Source organism: Loxodonta africana, chromosome 5, assembly GCF_030014295.1.
Source record: "Loxodonta africana isolate mLoxAfr1 chromosome 5, mLoxAfr1.hap2, whole genome shotgun sequence".
NCBI classification, from domain to species: Eukaryota; Metazoa; Chordata; class Mammalia; order Proboscidea; family Elephantidae; genus Loxodonta; species Loxodonta africana.
Window position 1 is genome coordinate 46,450,977 of NC_087346.1, and position 20,488 is coordinate 46,471,464.

Sequence of the window (20,488 nt, forward strand, 5' to 3'; positions counted from 1 at the left end):
TTTTTTAGTACTTTCACTGTACTAAGCAGACAGGGCCCTCTTTGCTCTGTAGAGCTTACATTCTAGTGGGGGAAGACAGAAAATAAAGCAAAAAAAAAAAAAAATGTAGACTGTTAGGTGGTAATAAGTGAGTAATAAATAGAGAAAAAATAAAGCAGGAAAGGGGAATAAACGAATTTTTATTTCTCTACTCTCTCTTCAGAATGCTAACTTGCATTTTGTGTTTGACAAACCTTTACTGACACAACTGAGTGGTTTACTAATGAGAGTATCATGATGAGGAATTTCCCATATTTAAAGAATTCATTATTTAATGAAGAAGACAGCTACATAAAGAAATCATTACACTGCATCGTGATGAGTGTTGTGGCAGGTGGGAGGAGTGTGGTTAGCCCATCAGGAAGATGACAGTTTGGGGTGGAGAAGGATGTCTGAAAAGTCCTTCGTGAATGAACCAAAAAAAACCCTTCCCATCAAGTCAATTCCAACTCATAGCAACCCTGTGGGACAGAGTAGAACTGCTTCATAGGGTTTCCAAGGAGCACCTGGTGGATTTGAACTGCCAGTCTTTCGTTAGCAGAACTCTTAAGCAGTATGCCACCAGGGCGAGTGAGTGAAAGAATAAGTAAATAACTGAGGGAAAGGAAAGCCAGGGTATCCCAGGCATAGAGGTGTTGGACCTGTCTTGGTCCAACCTGAATTCTATAGGAATTTCAAGGAAGATAAGTTTGAAGAGTAAGATGGTCATAATCCGGATCTTGTATGCCATGCTAAAGATTTCAGGAGTTTCCAGAAGGCTTTTTAGCAGGAGGGACATAATCAGAATTATATTTGAATCTATCCTTTCAAGTAGCAAAAGTGGGAAGGTGGAAGAGTGGGAGTGAAGGGCTTCACAAGAAGACTCCTATGAGAGGGCAGAAGGTCATTGGAGCCCCATTTAAGATACCTGAATGCTCAAAAATGGATTCTCCATCTTCCTGTTGTATGTGGTTGAAGTCATTACTATAATTAAAAAAATTCTTCAAAAGATAATAATCTTTTCAATTATGTTTTTTATAACATGATTTTTATGACCAGTTGTACTAAAGTATAATATTTTGTTCTTTTAGAGAAGAAGCTCTTGGAGAAGACACGCAGGTTTACTGGAAAACTGACAAGAATACTATCTATCAAGTTGATGGGAGTAAATCCTTCAGTTTTGGTAAGCTTATGACAGTATTAAAGGTTAGCTTGCTGTCCTTTTCCTAGTAAGAGCACAGAAGGCTTATCAGTAAACTGGATCTGTCATTAAAGATCAGATTAAGCCTTCTGTGGAGTCCTGGTGGCACAGTGATTAAGAGCTCAGGCTGCTAACCAGAAGGTCAGCAGTTTGAACCCACCAGGCACTCGTTGGAAACCCTGTGGGGTAGTTCTACTCTGTCCTACAGGGTCACTATAAGTCAGAATTGACTTGATGGCAATGGTTTTTTTTTTTTAAGCCTTCCTTAAACTGTTTCACTGGAAACTTAAAAACATTGCTTATTTGTCGTGTATGATAAGTAGGATAAATTGATATTTAAAACACAGTCAAAGTCATGGTAACTTATGCCTGAAACTAGCATTTTCTCCTCTTATTCAGTAGCATATTTGTGGCCTAAAACTATACACCCAAGATATATTGCTTGAGATCTTCAGTTTAATATATTCTTTCCACAATTACTTTCAGTAAAACTCTTTAAAGAATAAAAGGTGAAGATATTCCTTCTATTTATGCACTAACCTTAAAAAATTCATACTATTCATTCTTAAAGAATTTTTATTCATTCATGCATTTACCAAATATTTGTGAAGTACCAAATATTTTTGTCAGCCGGTATACAGTGGGGACTCACCACTGCTTTTGTGGAGCTTATAGTATGGTGGGAAGAAACATTTTAATAAATTATACTTATAATGAGATAAACTTTGAAGGCATTTATAGTGGGGGATCTAACCCAGTCTAGGTGTTGGGAAAGGTAGCACTATGCTAAGACCTGAAGGATGAGTAAGACCTAGGTAGGCCAAAAGGACTTGGAGGCCTTAAAGTTTGAATAAACTGATTTATTTACTGATACCATACGTATATAGCGCTGACCAAGCACTGTTCTAAGCATTTCGTATATATCAACTCATTTAATCCGTTTAATAAGCCTGCGCAGTAGGTACTATTGCTTTCCCCATTTTAACGAGGAACTGAAACAGAGAGGCCCAGAGTCACATGTCCAGCAAGTAGGAGAGTGTCATGGGAGGGACAGTTGGTGTCAGAATTGGTAAAAAGATTGGAGGGTGAAGGGCATCAGACTGCAGCCTCATAGGAATCAGCCTTGGGCTGCTGATCTTGATTCTCCTTTTTCCTTGTGAAATTAGAGAAGATCAGGCGCCCCCCATTACGCCGTTTTTACAGATCTATGCTCTTATTATATCACCATGCTGCTGCCCAAGCAGCATAGAGCAACAACGAGGTCCTCTCAGCAACTGTAGGAAAAAGAATGATAATCTTAGTGTTAGACTGGAACGCCACCAGCGACCATACAAGGTTTTAGAGGAGAGATTTATAGGAGATAAAATGATTCTTGGAAAATGACTGTTTGATGGTATTCACATAGTTTTAAAAAGTAATATATTATGGAACCAAGAGTGAGAGATTCCCAAGCATTCAGACTCAGATACTATAAGTTTTCAAAGGCCATTTATCCTCATAGAGGATTTGGACTCACTCATCTTTCTGATGTGAATGGTATTAAATATTTGAATCATCTAGCCAACTTCCCTTAGTCTCAAATCATGACCCTTAAGCAGCCTTCAGGGAGCCGTGATGGCGCAGAGATTAAGCACTCAGCTGCTAACCGAAAGGTCAGCAGTTCAAACTCATTAGCCATTCCATGGGAGAAAGGTGTGGCAGTCTGCCACTGTAAAGATTACAGCCTTGGAAACCCTATGGGGGCAGTTCAGCTCTGTCCTATAGGGTTGCCACGAGTCAGAATCGACTCCATGCAACGGGTTTGGTTTTTTTAAGCAGCCTTCAGATGACATTTTGGTTCCCGGTATCGTTCTGCTCACAGGCCAGTGTATGGTCTTGATGTAAGCACTCCATTGTGTGATCACTGAATTTTTCACGGCAAATCCATACATTTCCCTTCTTATATACATATCCATTTTTGCAAGCTTTTGATCTGAGGCCACCTCTGAAAGAGTGGTCCATTCTTAGTGTGCTAACAAAAACAGAGAACCAGATCTCACCCGGACTGGTGAATTCATCAGTGCAAATATGACCCTAAACCCAGCCTTTAATAGCCAGGCAACTGCTCATTCCTATAACACTTCAACTTTGTTCAGTGCTTTTCTTTCAAATGTTTGCAGTCCTTGACTCAGTTTAGGCTAGGTCTTTTAGCTAGATATGTTATAAAGTTATAAACATTAAAATTTCTCATTTCCTGAGCATAACCATATGCTCACAATATGAAGAAGGTAATATATACCCATTTTACAAATAAGGAAACTGAGGCAGAGAGACATTAACCATTTTGCTCAAGGTCACACAGTTTGTAAGTGGTACAACCAGGATTTGAATCCAGACAGTCTGATTCTAGACCCTGTCCTCTACCAGTATGCTGTATTATGTCTTGAGAACACATAGAAGAGTTGACTTCTAGTGTACCTTCTCTGTGTGAGGACTAACATATTTTACGTTATAGAGGTATATTTTCAAAGGACCAGTAAGTTGAAGAAAATGCTGTGTCTTAAGTATATTATCATACTATATTTTTATATCCTGACAATTTTATTTCTTTGAGTAACTACTAATTCAAAATAAAAACACAATTGATTCGTTTAAGTTATGTGTATTTTTTGTTTTTTTAGATCGTGTCTTTCATAGTAATGAGACTACTAAAAACGTGTATGAAGAAATAGCAGTACCAATCATAGAGTCTGCCATACAAGGCTACAACGGTTTGTATTCACTGCATGCTGCAGAAACAGTTTTCTGTGCCTCTTCAACAAATGATAGCTTTGCACACCATGTATTCATTTCTAATCTTTGCATGTATGTGTGTGTGTTGTTTTTTTTGCAGGTACTATATTTGCCTATGGGCAGACTGCTTCAGGAAAAACATATACTATGATGGGTTCACAAGATTACTTGGGAGTAATACCCAGGGCAATTCATGACATTTTCAAAAAAATTAAGGAGGTAAACTACTTAGCTGAATTTCTAGTACAAACAAGTTAAGGTGGTAATTGGGTAGCAATTGCAATGATGAAAGGATGTAGATTTACACTTGTCTCTTGATTATCCGTGGAGAAAATAAGAAAAGCACAGCATAGATTCAGTTTTTCCTTCAAACTTACTTTACAGAGCTTGCAGTTGTTTCATTCTTTCCCTGCAACAGTACTACTCCCACCAAAAAGTGTGGGCATTAAGGAACAGGAAGGTCTTACCAGAATGATTAGCTACTTGTTGCCTTTGTTTAGCTATGAGTGATTATTAAAGAACAATAAAATAACCAAAACGTGGTGTAGATAAAAGGGAAGCCGAAGGCCAGGATAGGCAACCTAATTAGTTAAGAGTTGGTTTTAAATTAGCATTTTCAGTAAAATCAGAACATCTGTTGGTAGGGTTTTATTTTGAGCCTAGGGGTTTGGGCTGTATTCTCCCCTCTTCTTATCCTATATTTGCAAGTAGTATACTATGCTTTTCATTATTTCTGAAACAGTGCTTTTTTTATATTTTGGTGTTTACTATTCTCAATATAGAACCGTAAGGCTTTTTGGTAGATTGGTTGTTTTACAAGACAATTTCCTTCTTTACTTCTTTAATATTAGCGCATGAACCCTTCAGTATTAAGTTTTCATAATTGAATGCTCTTTGGTGTTTTGACATATTTATTTTTCTTCTAGTTTCCTGATAGGGAATTTCTCTTACGTGTGTCTTACATGGAAATATACAATGAAACCATTACAGATTTACTCTGTGACACTCGAAAAATGAAACCTTTAATAATTCGAGAAGACTTCAATGTGAGTAATAGAGTTAATGTGGACTTACTTATAAGATTATTGTTCTTGAACATTTGCCTTTAATTTCTGTATTTTGAAAAGTATTTCTATAGTTTTCCTTTTTGTTTTTTTTTTTAAGTGTTTATAGAGATTCATCTTTTAAGCAACTGTTTTAAAATACAGTTGTAATATTTTGGTTGAAGTGCCTAAAAATAGCAAGATGGAATTAATCAGGTTAGACTTTGGTGTCCTTTGGAATAAGAAATAACAGAATTTCATAGTTTGCTTGTTGTTTTCAATAGATTGATAGCTAGTAAATTCTGTAATAGTGTGTGACTTCTTTTTGACATTCAAACTTTTAAGTGATTTCTATTTTTCTAATCTCCTGTAATTAAACTTGTTTCAGAGGAATGTGTATGTGTCTGATCTCACAGAAGAAGTGGTTTATACATCAGAAATGGCTTTGAAGTGGATCACAAAAGGAGAAAGTAAGACTTTGTGCTGTCTTCTTTGACACACTTGTTAAAACTAACTCTTCAACAGTTTGTTTAAGCTTCAAATCACACTTTTACTTTTAAGCCAAAATAAAAGTTAATGTTTTTCATTGGATATTAATATATACAGCTGAAATGTGACATTTTTGCAGAGAACAGACATTATGGAATAACAAAAATGAATCAAAGAAGCAGCCGTTCTCATACCATCTTTAGAATGGTTGGTAATTTTCTCTTTCTCTCTGTGTGTTTGATCTTTCCAATTAAGAATGCACTGATTGTTCTACAAGTTACTTTTTCTGTCTAGATTTTGGAAAGTAGAGAGAAGGGTGAACCTTCTAATTGTGAAGGCTCTGTCAAGGTGTCCCATTTGGTGAGTATCGATGAGCCATGATAATGGGCCAAAGCAAAGTTTAATTCAGCTGCTGAATGTTTGGTTGAATAAGAAGTGTTAACTCAATAGGGAAAAAAAAGTCTATAAATTGGTAGTTTAATTAGTCTTCTCAGAAGCATCAGATTAAGAGTTGATGTCCAATCCTCCAGCCTACTCAGTTACTGTTAAGGATCTTCTCAGAAATAAGTCTTCCTCAGAGAGCCATCTTCTGGCTCTTTAGAAGTGGCCCTTTCCCGAGTTTCTCTTTCCTTGTCCTTTGAGGGATGATGATATGCAGGTTCTCTTAGCTCTGCTTCTTCGCTCTTTCCTTCTGTGGCTTCTTTTCTCCTGCCCTCCTAACAAAAACATGGATGGTATGTCGTTTTTTACTTCAATTTCTTGCATTCAGACATTCTGTCATTTCCATGTTGGTGACTGCCAGATACTTATTTTATCTAGACTCTCTTAATCTTAATTCATGTTTGCCTAAAGATTGTTGTAATTGTATGCCACACTGTTATCTCAAATTCCAGTGTGTCTAAAATCACATTAATTCTTCCTACCATAATGAATCATTCCTTTTTTGCAACAACACCAGCATTATTCTGGTCACCTAGGGTAGAAACCCAAGTCAGTTTTGGCTTATCTTTTCCTGCTTTCCGCTTTGTCAAGTCCATTACCACTTCTTATTGATTCTATCTTAGAACATTCCCCTGATGTCCTACTCATTTAGGTTCTCATGTCTTGATTCCTATATCAGTCTTCTAGAACCTGGCCTCTGTAGCTCTGGTCTTCCTCCTTCAGTCCATCATACAGACAGCTGATATTATCTAAGCACTGCTTTCATTATGTCACTTTCCTAGACAGGATCTGGCTACTCTTAACCAATCTAACTTTACTTCTTACTATTACATATGAATTCCTCCCTTATAGGTAGATTAGGCCTCTTAGTTTCTTTGGACACAAATACTTGTTCCTGTCTTTATACCTCAGTGCATGCACCTTTCATCACCACTTTGCACGCTTATTGTGTATCTAAGTCATCTGTAGTAGCTACAGTGCAAGAAAGATTAGAATTGTTTGTTTTAGAGAAATTTATGAGATAGGACTAAAAAACAGAAGTACCTAATTTCCTGCCCATTTCTGAAAGACTCCCTGTATAGCTCTGACTTTATTTCAATACATTCGGAATATTTACTAAGCTTTTACCATGTTCTGAGCACAGTGCTGTTTTCTGGGATTAAGGAAGACATCCTTCCACTACTTACTGTCCCTATTGTTACTGCGCAAACCCAAGCCATGGTATCTCTCACCTGGATTCTGCACCAGGCTCCTAACCGGGCTCCCTGCTTTCACTTTTACCCCTCTCAAATCCATTCTCCACTCAGGTTACAGTTGATCCTTCAGAAACTTAGATCAGGTTATGCCACTCCCTTGCTTGAAACACTTCAATGACTTCCCATTGCAATTTGAAAAAAAATCCAGCATTCTTACTCTTACTTTAAAAGCCCTGCATAATCTAGCTCCTACCTATTCCTCTTATGTATCTTGTCCCACTCTCCATTTCACCACCTCTCCTATGCTGCCCTGTTTTTTGAACACACTCATTTCTGCTTTGTTACCTGCTGTACTGGCCATTCTTTCTATCCAGAGTTCACTTTTCCCTGATCTTTGCATCACTGGCGCCCTCTTTTCTGTGGCATCTTTAAAGGCGTAAACCTCTCTTTCTTTCATCTCGACAAATAATGTTGAAAAAAAAGTGACTGCCTATCATGATGCAGGCAGAGAACCAGAGAAATAAGGTCCCTGCTCTCAAGGAGCTTACATTCTACATGAGTTGGGAGTGGGGAGAGTAGGAGGTTGGTTTGAAGAGAGAAAAAGAGAAATAGCTATGTCGTGATAAGTTTAATACAGATAATTTAAATAGAGTGCTGGAAGAAGGAGGAATGGGATAGGGTTTTTAGAGTGGGAAGTTAGGGAAGGCCTGGGTTAAGCTAAGGCACTGGTTGGCCTTCATGTAGGAAATAGAAAACCTACTCTGTCAGCATTATGTAGAATAATAATAAAGGAGACACCAGTTTGAGTCTAAGAGAAAGGGAAGAGCCTAAACAGTGGGAGAAGAGACAAGGCTACAGATGGGATATTCAGATATACCATGTGTTAAAAATGTTTTGGGAGTTCAGATTTTATCCTCAAAGGTTTACTTTCATTTGTGTTACAGAATTTGGTTGATCTTGCTGGCAGTGAAAGAGCTGCTCAAACAGGAGCTGAAGGTAATGAATACTCATGAAATGTGTTGGTCTTAATGTCAACCTGTTCTTTTACAGGATAAAAAGTGCTACCAGGCATTTTAGAACCTGATAAAATAATAATATTCTGATAAAAATCTTTGCATAAAAATTAGGGTCTGTATCTGGCTAATTATTTATTTTGGGTTACTGTAGCAGCAATTAAAAACTGAACTGTGCAATTCATAAGATTGTATAGCTGAGGAAAACCCGTAAGAGTACCCAGAAAACCATCTAAATTTTCATAATCAGTAAGGGAATTCAGAAAGGTAAACCAAACCTGCTGTCATCGAGTCTATTCTGACTCATAGTGACCCCATAGGGTTTCTGAGGTTGCAAATCTCTATAGAAGCAGACTGCCACATCTTTCTCTCATGGAGCCATTGATGGTTTCAGACCGCCACATTTTAGTTAACAGTCAATCACTTTAAACACTGCACCACCAATGGGGTGTAAAATTAATTTACAGACATTAATAGCTCTCATAAACAATGAGCTAAAATATTTAGTGGACAGAAAGACTGGTTTTACATTAATGACTTAGAAGATATAATACCTAGGAGGAAACTTGACAAAAATTGTGAATGACCTATACAAAGAAAACTTTAAAACAGTCATGAGGGACACAAACAAATACTTGAAGAAATAGAAAAGCGTACCAAGGCCTTTGATGGGAAGATTCAAAATCATAAAGATGTAAATCCTCTTTATGTTAATTTATAAATTTAATACAATCTATTTAAAAGATCAAGAGTACAATTTTGTATTGTTTAAACCAGTCAAGGTGATTTTTCAATTTTATGTGGAAAAATAACAAGACTAGCCAGGAAATTTCTGAAAAAGAACAGCGAGTGGGAATTTAGCCCTACAAGATGGTAAAACGTAATTCCATAGCATTAAAACAATGTGATACTAATGCATGAATAGTCAGCCCAATGGAACAGGATAGAAAGTCCAGAAAGAGTCCCAAATCCATACAGGGTTTAGAATATGATAAAGGTGGTCCTTCAAATTTATGAGAAAAAGAGAGAATGAGTTGGTAGCATTTGGAAAAAAAAGAATTAAGTTGAATTTGTGTCTTATACCGTATGTCAAGTATTTCGTTATCAATAGCCCAAAGATTTAAAGTATGAAAAGAACCATAAAAGTTACTGAAACTATTCCCTGAGGTTACCTTTTAGCTAAATATCAGATTGGCTCACAAAATAAAGAATATCACCCTTGAGTATTGTGCTCCTTTAAAAAATCATCTATATGAGACCAAACATCAATAGTTACTATAAAGCAAAGATGAGAAGGTAAGGGGGCAGGGAAACTAGATTCCTGGAAATGGAACAACCAGAATAGAAATAATGACAGTGTTGACACATTGTGAAAAACGTAACCAATGTCACTGAACAATTTGTGTCGAAATTGCTATCTGGAGCCTCATTTGCTGTGAACTTTCACCGAAAACACAATAAAATATTATTTAAAAAAAAAAAGTTACTGGAAGAAAACTTGCAGTGGGGAACGCTTTGGAACACGAAGTCCAGAAGCTTTATAGGCTTGATATATTTGACTTCACTAAAATTAAAAACTTCAGTATGGCAAAGATCACAAGGCAAAGGCAAGTGACAAACAGGGAAAATAGGTAGGTTATATTACAGCCAAAGGGCTAATTTCTTTAATGCATGGTGAGTTCCTATGTATTAATAAGAAAAAGACTAATAACCAGTAGAAAATTGTAAGGCAAAGAGTCTGCCTGAGTAGTTAAGCTGGCACTTGTGCTCCTTCCATCAGTCACAATCACGAGAGTTAACTGCTGCTCCAAGGAAAATAGGAAATTTGTGAAGCTGACCTAAACTCATCCTGCAGCCTGAAATAGAGCCATCGGCTGAGCCTGACCAATATCCACCAAACCAGTGAACAGCCCTGTGAACAAGAAATAAATGCTTGTCATTTAAGCTGATTTGTTAAGCAGCAGTATTACAGCAATAGCTGACTAATGTACCTATGAAATAACATCAGTTCAAAATTATTTGTTGCAGTATTTTGTTGTTGTTGTTGTATAATCCATAGAGTGAAAACCTACCTGTCCATCAAAAGGGGGTTATGTAAGTAAATTCTGAGACATCCATGCAATGGAATTCTGTGCTATTAAGAAAAAAATGAAAAAGGCACATGTTTATTGGAAATTTTTCCAAGATATGAAGTGAAAAAAAAGCAAAGTGCAGAATAGCGAGTATAGAAGGTTATGTTTGTGTAAAAAAGGAAGAGGAAAAATAAATATATATTGACTCATATTTTTAAAATCGCTGGAAGAATTAGCAAACTAATAACAGTGATTTCCTGGTATAGGAACAGGAACTGATTGAATGGGGAATAAAAGTGAGAGGGAGCTCTTCTAGACTGTACCTTTTTACTTTTTGATGTTTGACCCGTGTGAGCACATTAAGAAAAAAAAAGTAGATACTAATTTGGTTATAAGTCCATGGATGCCTATATCTTACAGATTTGGGGGAAAAAAACTGATTTGAATTTAGGAGTTAGGCTCTTTTAGGAAACAGGCTTTTCTTCCCTCTTGTCGTTCTTTTCATCGTCATCTTATTTTTGCCATTTCTCTCAGGTGATAACATTTCTGATCCACTTAACAGGTGGGAGGAGTAGGGAGAGAGCTCCTACCAGTGATATAAAAGTGGGCTCAGGTCCAATCCAAAGCATAGATGTTAGCATCTGACACTTTTATTTCTAATTTTTCTCATGACTTACTGATAAATGAGTTCATCATCTAGCACAGAGGTCAATTTTAATATTTGTTAAATTCAGGTGTGCGACTCAAGGAAGGTTGCAATATAAATCGAAGCTTATTTATTTTGGGGCAAGTGATCAAGAAACTTAGTGATGGACAAGTTGGGTAAGTTTATTCCACTGTACACTTAACTGTCAATGCTTAAATTTTATATACCTTCTCATTTATTGACTATCTCATTACCGAACATTTCAAATTTATGATGATAGTAAAAAATCTACTGTACACCTGTTTTGCATATTAACAATGTACGTCCGGCAGTAATGAGTGCCAAAGTGCTGGCTTTGATGGTTAAGTTTGTGTGTCCACTTGGCTGAGCCGTGATTCTCAGTGGTTTGGCAGTTATGTAATGATGTGATTTGGCAGTTATATAATGATTTAGCCATCCTCCATTTTTTGCATTACACCAGTTTCGCATAACAATCTGGTCTTTGGAACTTAACCATGTCAGTAAGTAAGGAGAGGGTGTATTTAGTTTTTGTTTTGTTTTATGATTTTTTTTTGATTAGGTTGAAAATTAAAATATTTTGGTGACGCTCTAAATAAATGTACTTATTTCTTCCGTATATTCAAAAGCAATTGTGATTCTATGGGCATGCCTGGCTTCTTATACATATGACTGTGACCTGCCGAATTTACTTTCTGTTTTAAATATTTTTTTAGTTAGTAGTTTTGATCTGCCTCAAGTAACCTGTTAAAAATTAGTTTTTTAAACCATGACTAACTTAAGTCGTCTGCATTAAAAATCAACCACTTTCGTAATATAAAATTCTTAACCTTTTTCTTCCCTAAACCTATTTCTTGCTAAGTGGCTTCATAAATTATCGAGATAGCAAATTAACACGAATTCTCCAGAATTCCTTGGGAGGAAATGCGAAAACACGTATTATCTGCACAGTTACCCCAGTGTCCTTTGATGAAACACTTACTACTCTACAGGTGAGTTTGATATCTACCACATCTTAATATGGGGAAGATCAACTTTAAGAACAAAAAAGTTCCTACTAAAATTAGGTTTAGTTTTCTTCTTTTTTTAATTAACATAATATTATAATTGACTTAACATAGTATTATAATAAAATTGGTACATGGTCTACTAAATAGCATTCTTTAATAATTTTTCCAAGCTGCAATCACTTGTATCTCACTTTAATTTTTACCGTACCCAAGTGAGGTTTTACTAAATTGACTTGACATTTTTTTCAGTAACTCACTTTTTTTTACTTATTTTAAAAGGAAACGTTATATCACTACGATAAATTAAATACTAGTATCACGTGCCACAAATAGGTGACCAAAAGAATGTGTGCGTATGTAACAAAATAATTCTTAAAGTCTTGTTAGTCAACTGTTGGCCGCCAAAGGCTCTGAGCCTAAGGCCTGCATTTTCTGTTTGTTTGTTTTTAAAAAAGGATAAATGAGAAATATCAATAGACTAGCTCTGTCAACTGAGAATTCCATGTTATTTAATGGTCACCTCCGTGTACCCACTTAAAGTCACTTCTGGTACTCATACTTTGAGAAACATTGCTTTAAAGCTCGTGAACATTGAATCAAAGCACTGTCAGAGATACAAAGATAGAATAGAGTCCCTAGCTTCACAGAATTTAGAGTCTTATAGGGAAGATAAGACCTGCCTTCAATACGATTTCATTGGACTAATAGTTTAGTGGCTTAAAAGTAGAATAGAGTTCAGTGGAAGAAAAGAATACTTTTGGCTGGAAGCAAAACTTTAGAGTGGAGGAAATATTATTAAATAAGTTTAGGATTTTTTTTTAGTGTTGAACACTTAACACTCTTGTCTATTTTTTCAGTTTGCTAGCACTGCTAAATATATGAAGAATACTCCTTATGTTAATGAGGTGTCAAGTGACGAAGCTCTCCTGAAAAGATATAGAAAAGAAATAATGGATCTTAAAAAACAATTAGAGGAGGTATGTATGAGCCATGTATTTCACTAAAGCGTAGGACAGATTTAGAATCAAGGTCTGCCAAATGCCCAGAGACTCTTAATTTATAAATAAATACCTGACTTGCCACAACAAATTGTTTTCAACTCAAAAGAAATCAACTCAGTGGAGGAAACATTTTCACTGGCCCTTGGGGATATTTTAATTTACTATAAACCAAATAATTTGGTTTCTTGAAATTATTTTACGTTTCCAAAGGCAAAATTTGATATTTTCACTGGGTTAAATAGAGATACTTTTCGTATTGTCTTCTAATCACAAAACATGGAATTAGGTTATAAAGAGAGACCATGTGTAGTTAGTTAACACTATCTTTTATATTTTCACATTGTCTTGAATTCCTTTTCTAACTCAAAGATAGCAATCTAATAATATGGCATAATCACTTGTCATTCTAATTTGTTTATTTTAACCACTATAGTCCCATATTTTGTAAAAATCTTACATTTTAGTGATCTTTCTGAAAATGAGCTAAAAGACAAATGGTTGTCTTATAAGATGAGAACATTTCTACCTGTTCTGTAGGTATTCAGCTTCTGCTTTTATGACTTTTCTGCCTATTTTTCATATGTTCTTAGTCAATTAATAGTTAGAATTGCTCAAGCAGCATTATTATAATCTTATACATGGCATATAAAATAGCAGTATGAGAAGAAATACATATTTTAATGTAGGTTTAAGAAATTATTGATTATGGTAACTGCATATTGGTGTTCTGGAGATGGGTGTATTTTATTTCAATAAAATTTATAATTCTCATAGTTTACATACAAATTCAATATTATTAAAATAACTAAAAATTACGTTCTCTAGGTTTCTTTAGAGACTCGGGCCCAGGCAATGGAGAAAGACCAGCTGGCCCAACTTTTGGAAGAAAAAGACATGCTTCAAAAAGTACAGATTGAGAAAATTCAAAATTTAACACAGATGCTGGTGACCTCTTCTTCCCTCACATCACAACAGGAATTAAAGGTAAAATTTAAAAGGTAACAGCTTAAACTTGGTATACAGAGAAGAGAATTGGTATTTCCGTATGTTTATTATAATTATGTTTCTTATCTTTTGATACAGTATATTCAAGAAGCCCAGAGCATTTTGTGTATCTGCCTGTACATGAAAAACATCTAAGACTTTTATTAGAAGTATCAATCCCGGGTTCCCACATGTAGACATTCTAATTTAAGAAGTCTAGATTATAACCAAAGAATCTGTTTGTACTGCTTCTTAAAAAATTCTAATGAAACTGATCGGGAACCACAGGTCTCTAGGGTATCCACAAATATTTTTATTTTTTTTAAAGAAACAGAAATCTGAATCTGAAGAAAATTGATCTAGAATATAAATCAACTGATCAAAATTCTAGCTTTCAGTTGTTTGCTTTTTGCTTTGTTTTATTGTTCTTTACTAGAGTAGGGGCTTATTTATCCAACAGATTTTTTTTTAGTATAATGGCATTATGTTAAGAGGATGGCCTCTAGAGCTGGACTGCCTGGAGTTGAATCCTGTTCTGTCACTTCCTAGCTCTTGACCTTGGGTAATGTCTTAAATACACTTTGTTGTAGTTTCCTTATCTGTAAAATGGGGATACCTCCATACCCCTCTCTTGGGTCATTGTGAGGATTAAATGAGGTCATACATATAATGTATATACTTCGCACATGGTAAATACTATTATTAATAGGTATTATAAGTCAGGAGTCCCTGGGTGCCGCAAATGGTTAAACATTGGACTACTACCCGAAAGACTGGCGGTTCAAACCCACCCAGAGATGCCTTGGAAATAAGGCCTGGCAATCTGCCTCTGAAAGGTCACAGTCTTGGAAACCATATGGAGAGCAGTTCCATTCTGCACATATGGTGTCGCTATGAGTTGGAATCAACTCGATACCAACTAACAACATTTACAAATCACCATACTGTATATATAGAGGACACTCAAGAAGTGTGTGTTGACTGAGTGGCAAGTAGAAAATAGCTCAATGAAGAGTATAGGGAGGTGTTTCAGGAAGAGAACTACATGTGCAAAGACTTGGAGTTGTGAGAAAACATGACACATTCCTTAGACAGGAAACATTCTGTAATGGGGAGCATACAGTAGAGAGTCATTTTAAACCACATTAAGGGATTTGAACATTACATTATGCTAAGGACAAGGGAAAAACCATTTGAGGGTTTTACATGGTATGTGACATGATCAGAATTGCATTTTAGAAAGGTGTGCCTGCTGTATGTATCAGGAATGATTGGACCTCTATAAGGATTGTGGTTCTGGAGGTGAAGAGAATTGAATGAATTGTAGAACTATTTTAGGGGTAGACTCAAAAGAACTTCGTGATTGTTTTAGATGCAGGAGGTAAGGAAAGAGAAGGGTATGTCCAGAGTGACGTACAAGTGTTGCCTGGCTTGCTGATTAGGTGGTATTGAGTTAAGGAACACTGAATGAAGAGCAGTGGAGCTGCTCACATCTTCTGCTTGAGACATGTTCAGTTTGAGGTGTCTGTTAGGCAGTTGAAAATGTGAATGTATGAAAATCACATGGAAGATATGAGGTGGAGATACCAATTTGAGCATTGACCATGTATTGCAGATTCAAATTAAAACCATGGGAATCAATGAACTTGCTCTAGGAGCATGTTGAGGGAGAGAAGAACAGAGGGCCAAAGACAGAACTCCGAGAGAAGAGTTTTTTTTAAGATAAAGGCAGAAAAAGAAGAATCCATAAAGGAAGTCAGGGTTAGCTCTAGAGTTCAGGAGGGAAACCAGGTGAATGTAGTAGCAAAGGAAAGAGAATATTTGATAGTGGTATTGGTGGTATTTGGAAGTTTGGCTGTAAGTAAAAAGTAAAATTTTAACAGTAGTTTCATCAGCTTTGTTATGGGGCTAAACACTGATTTTAAAAAGTTTGAGTACATTCCCTTATCTCAGAGTATCCTTAGATTAGTAAGGTGTTGTTATTGTTAGTTGTCATTGAGTCAGTCCCAACTCATGACAACCCCATGTGTACAGAGTAGCACTGCTCAGTGTGGCTTTCAAGGCTTTGACCTTTCTGAAGCAGATCACCAGGCCTGTCTTTTGGCTAATAGTCGAGCACTTCACCATTTGCACCGCCCAGGGACTGTTTTTTAAAAATAGAAACTAGTTCTCTTGTTTTGTTATGTTTAAGACCAGATCCTTTGTGAGATAATTGGTTTTTTCCTCTATAGGCTAAAAAAAAGCGAAGAGTTACATGGTGCCTTGGCAAAATCAACAAAATGAAGGACTCAAACTATGTAAATGAATTTAATATGTCATCAAATATAACAACAAAAACACACAAGGCTGCTGTAACTTTACTAGGGGAAATTGATGAATGTGAGTACTTTTTCAAGTGAAACTACTTTTAATTATAAAAATGTCCCTATAAAGAGAGACTTTATAATTCCATGAATGATATTTTAGATGTGATTATAATGGAGATGATGAAAAAAAATGTAATTTTAAGGATGTAAATATTCAGGAGGTTTCCTACACTTTCTGTATCTCTTAAGGACATATTGTATTCGAAACATATAAGACATGTTCTTCATTGTTGTTCAAACCATTATCCAAGTAAATTAGAATCCGTATAACATCTGCCTTAACTTTGCTGATCTTGAAATGAAGGCATTGACACAGGAAGCTGTTTCAGAATTTTGTCCCTAATATCATAATCTGTCATCAAGGGACATTTTAAAATTTACTTACAAATTTTTTCGAAGGTATCGAATTGAGATTTTTGTCCTTTACCTATTAAGTATTAAGGATCCTGTGTTTTTCACTAATTTCAACCAGTGATCTTAATTCGTACAGTAATGTAAATGATTGCATCTATTATTAATGACAATTTTGGCATTCCCATTCTGAACACATATTATCTAATTTGAGCTTCTTATTTCCTCTGATCAGAGTATTTAGTGATTTGCCTTCAGGAAACTTTATAGGAGTGTTTATAGATAAATGTCTTTTTTTCTTCTAATTGTAGCTCTCTGTTCAGAGGCTGATGTTTTCAGTAACACTCTTGATACAATAACTGAGATAGAGTGGAATCCAGCAACAAAGCTATTAAGTCAGGTAATTTAATCTATTTTATAGAACAGTATCCTTTTACTCTTTTTAAAACTCATTTGTTATTGGAAATCACTGTTGTAGCACATTACTAGTTGTGACTTAATTTAGAAGCAGTTTTGGTTGCAGTTAAGGCTTCTCCACTCTTTACACACCTAGCTGACAACTGAGTGGCATCCAGAGGAAGGCAGAAATTTCAAAAAGCAGGTATATGTTAATAAGTTAAGCTGTGCTTCTAGTTCTTTACCAGCAGATCTTGGTATTCTAATCTGTGCTGTTTTTAAAATTTCTGTTTTGGCTTAGGCAATCCCAGAAGAGTGACAAGGCAGATTTTCAAAGTGTCAAAATTCTCAGTCATACAGTGGAGGAATTATATATCAGGGAGGGATAATATTGTTAAATGATATTGAAAATAAAGTCAGATGTATGTAATTTTATCTAAACTGTTTAAGAAACAAGGAATACTGTATGGGAATGGGAAACCCTGGTGGCGTAGTGGTTAAGTGCTGTGGCTGCTAACCAGAAGGTTGGCAGTTCAAATCTACCAGGTGCTCCTTGGAAACCCTGTGGGGCAGTTCTACTCTGTCCTATAGGGTCGCTATAAGTCAGAGTCAACTTCAGTAAGTTTAGATTATATGTTCACTTTATAAGCTGTTAATGTTCAAAGACATGTATTGCAATTTTATTATGTATTAAAATTTGATTTCAATTTTGGAAAAATTGCAGTTCTTTTTGGTAAGTATTATTAACATTAGTTAATCTCTATGAAGAGCTATAGACAAATACTTTCATGTCCGTAAGAAGTATTCTAGAAGTCTATTGTTAGGACATGCTCTAGAAATTTTTTGTTGTTTTAAATCCCTAGTGATAGCTTTTTTTTGTTTATTTTAACCAATAGTTTCTCTCTTTCTCATAATAACATAGAAAGTAGAAACCAGCGTCTTTGAATGTGGTAAAACATAGCAGCCATTAGAGTTTTAAAAACAAAGAGGTCAGTAAGTAATACCTCTGTTTCCTTTCCTTAATTCAGAGGCATCTGAGAAATAAAACAGAAGCAGACTGATGGGAAATTAAATTATCAGCTTTATTATAGATCACAGTAACCTACAGAAGGGATTTTAAGGATTCGTGGCCAAATGGGATCCAATATGCGCCTACCTTTCCCAGGCAGAGCATTTGTTTACATGATCTTTTTTTTTTTTTTTTTAAATTCTTACTAGTTTACCAAAATGTAAACCCTTCATTTTACTCTGGATCAAGCTAGGTCATTAGAAAGCTATTGAAGAAGAGAATGGCCTGAACCACCAAATGATTCAACATTGAGTTAGTTATTTGACTAATCCAAATTTTAGTAAAGGAAACGAAAAATACATTATTTGAATTCCTTCTGATTTAAAAATCTGGTTTTGTCTATAACAGGAAACCTTAGAAAGTGAGTTGAACTCACTTCGTGCTAACTATGATAGTCTTGTATTAGACTATGAACAACTAAGAAGAGAAAATGAAGAAATGGAATTGAAATTAAAAGAAAAGAATGACTTGGATGAATTTGAGGCTCTAGAAAGAAAAACTAAAAAAGATCAAGAGGTAAGAGATATGGAAAGGTGAAATTGAACAAAAACCACACTTGGAAAAGAAAATCATTCTTATAAAGCTATATGTTGCCAAGATTGAGATACTGAGGACTCAACCACTTTTCATATTACACACAATTTAGAGCATCTGTTAAATATTAAATGTGTTTCATTTTTTTAAGAATAGTTAAATTATATTTGTTTCACTTGTGCTTATGCTCAGGAGAAGAAGGAATTAAAAACATCCTTGGGAAAGTTTGATGGATCTGCCATAAGGAAATGGTTTCCTTATGTTTGTATGTTATCAATATCTAATTTATTGAGCATACAAGAAATGCTACCTAGAGCATAGCCATTTCCCATGGAAACCAATGTGAATTTTCATATTTAGCTGAATGTGTATGGATGCTACGTATTAATGAATTTGTTTTCTTTTGACAGCCATAAATAGAACATTATTAGAATAGCTGGAGAAGCTGATTTAGAACATTTTGTTTTTTTCTTTTTCATTGTGAAAGTTAATATAACCAATAGGTAATGGTTTTAATGGAATTTTTAGAAAATGAAACATTACTTAAAATTCCTAAGTTTATAATACTAGGCTACTTGTTAAGAGAACCGATCCACAAATCATCAAACTTTGGGAACTTAGAACCTGTCCAAAATATTTAAAGGATTATATGGTGCAGGGGGTCCTTAACCTAGAGTCCATAGGTACTATGAAATTGCAGAAATTGCAGAAAATTGCAGAATTTTTGAGTGTGTATTCATTTTTCTGGAACAAGAATCTGTAGCTGTGATCAGACTTGCAAAGTGATCCATGAAACCCCCAATGCTATCCCAAATGAGAGCCAGGGTTTTGATATAGTTAATTAAAATATGAGTTACCTGGCACCTACTTTTCAGACTTCTGTATGCACACCCCAAAGGGACATGATTCCTTTTCTCAGTGCCGTCGTTTAGTTTCTCATCCTCCTTTTCTCTTTAAAAGAAAAAAAGGATTCTGTGCCAAAGCTATTTCTGTTCTACCTAGAAATTAGAGTCACTCCTACTTTTCATAGGTATTCTATCCAGAGACAAGTGTCCATAAGTTTTCTGTAGGGTCTCATTCCACTTGTTTTAAAATGTGCATGTTAGCAAAATGTCATGAAAAGAACAGTGTGCTTGTATTCGATAAAACTAGACAATAGTTCTTATATTTTTTCTTTACCTCATTAATATATTCACTTAATTAAAAAAAATTGAAGCTCACTGAATTGAGGCAGCAGACAGAAAGATTACAAAAAAACACATAATATATAATTTATATCTCATATCCAGGTTTCTCTTTCTTTTTAACCATAGTCGAGAGGAAAAATAACGCTATTCCTTTCATTTTTAATTGGACACAAATTTAGATTCCAGTTTTTTTAAGGCAACCTAAAAGATTATGTAATAACATTTTACCCTGTTTAAAGACAGTTTTGCAGTATCCATTCCATGTTAAACAAAAAATATGTCTGTGTATATGCAGTAAAATAAGTTATAAAACCTACATTTTGGAGAAAAGTTTAACCAAAAGTGAGTAAAAGTTAAATTGTGACCCTAGGATGTGTGGTCATTGCCCTGGGTTTTGTCAGAAATCACCAAAGTTGTGGATAGCTTTTAAGTGGAACGTAGTAATATAGGATGCTTAAATAATAATTTTAGAGGGAGGAGTAAAAAAGGGCAAGTATCATCATGTTCTAGGAACAAGAGAAATCTTAACCATCTAACTGATTAACTTAATTTTAAAATTCTATAATTTCCACAGCTTAGAGATTTTTGTCTTATGAAATTAAATATTAACTGCATCTGCTGAGTATTACAGTTGAAATCTGCAGTGTTTTCTAGCAGCGAATTGATTAACTGTTTGCACAG

The 20,488-nt window shown here is 35.3% G+C and overlaps 1 protein-coding gene across 4 annotated transcripts in view; it reads left to right on the forward strand.

Annotated features, from left to right (window-relative positions):
* CENPE (centromere protein E) overlaps positions 1–20,488 on the forward strand; it is a 72,840-nt gene that overhangs the window by 1,571 nt on the left and 50,781 nt on the right. For all 4 annotated transcript variants that reach the window (XM_064285490.1, XM_064285489.1, XM_064285491.1 and 1 more), the window contains exons 2-16: positions 1,110–1,201; positions 3,880–3,969; positions 4,092–4,210; positions 4,918–5,037; positions 5,423–5,504; positions 5,663–5,730; positions 5,818–5,883; positions 8,105–8,156; positions 10,980–11,067; positions 11,772–11,901; positions 12,777–12,896; positions 13,746–13,904; positions 16,136–16,283; positions 16,933–17,021; positions 18,435–18,602. In XM_064285490.1, coding sequence (XP_064141560.1) covers positions 1,110–1,201; positions 3,880–3,969; positions 4,092–4,210; positions 4,918–5,037; positions 5,423–5,504; positions 5,663–5,730; positions 5,818–5,883; positions 8,105–8,156; positions 10,980–11,067; positions 11,772–11,901; positions 12,777–12,896; positions 13,746–13,904; positions 16,136–16,283; positions 16,933–17,021; positions 18,435–18,602 — 1,591 coding nt within the window. The remainder of the gene's footprint in view (positions 1–1,109; positions 1,202–3,879; positions 3,970–4,091; positions 4,211–4,917; positions 5,038–5,422; positions 5,505–5,662; positions 5,731–5,817; positions 5,884–8,104; positions 8,157–10,979; positions 11,068–11,771; positions 11,902–12,776; positions 12,897–13,745; positions 13,905–16,135; positions 16,284–16,932; positions 17,022–18,434; positions 18,603–20,488) is intronic.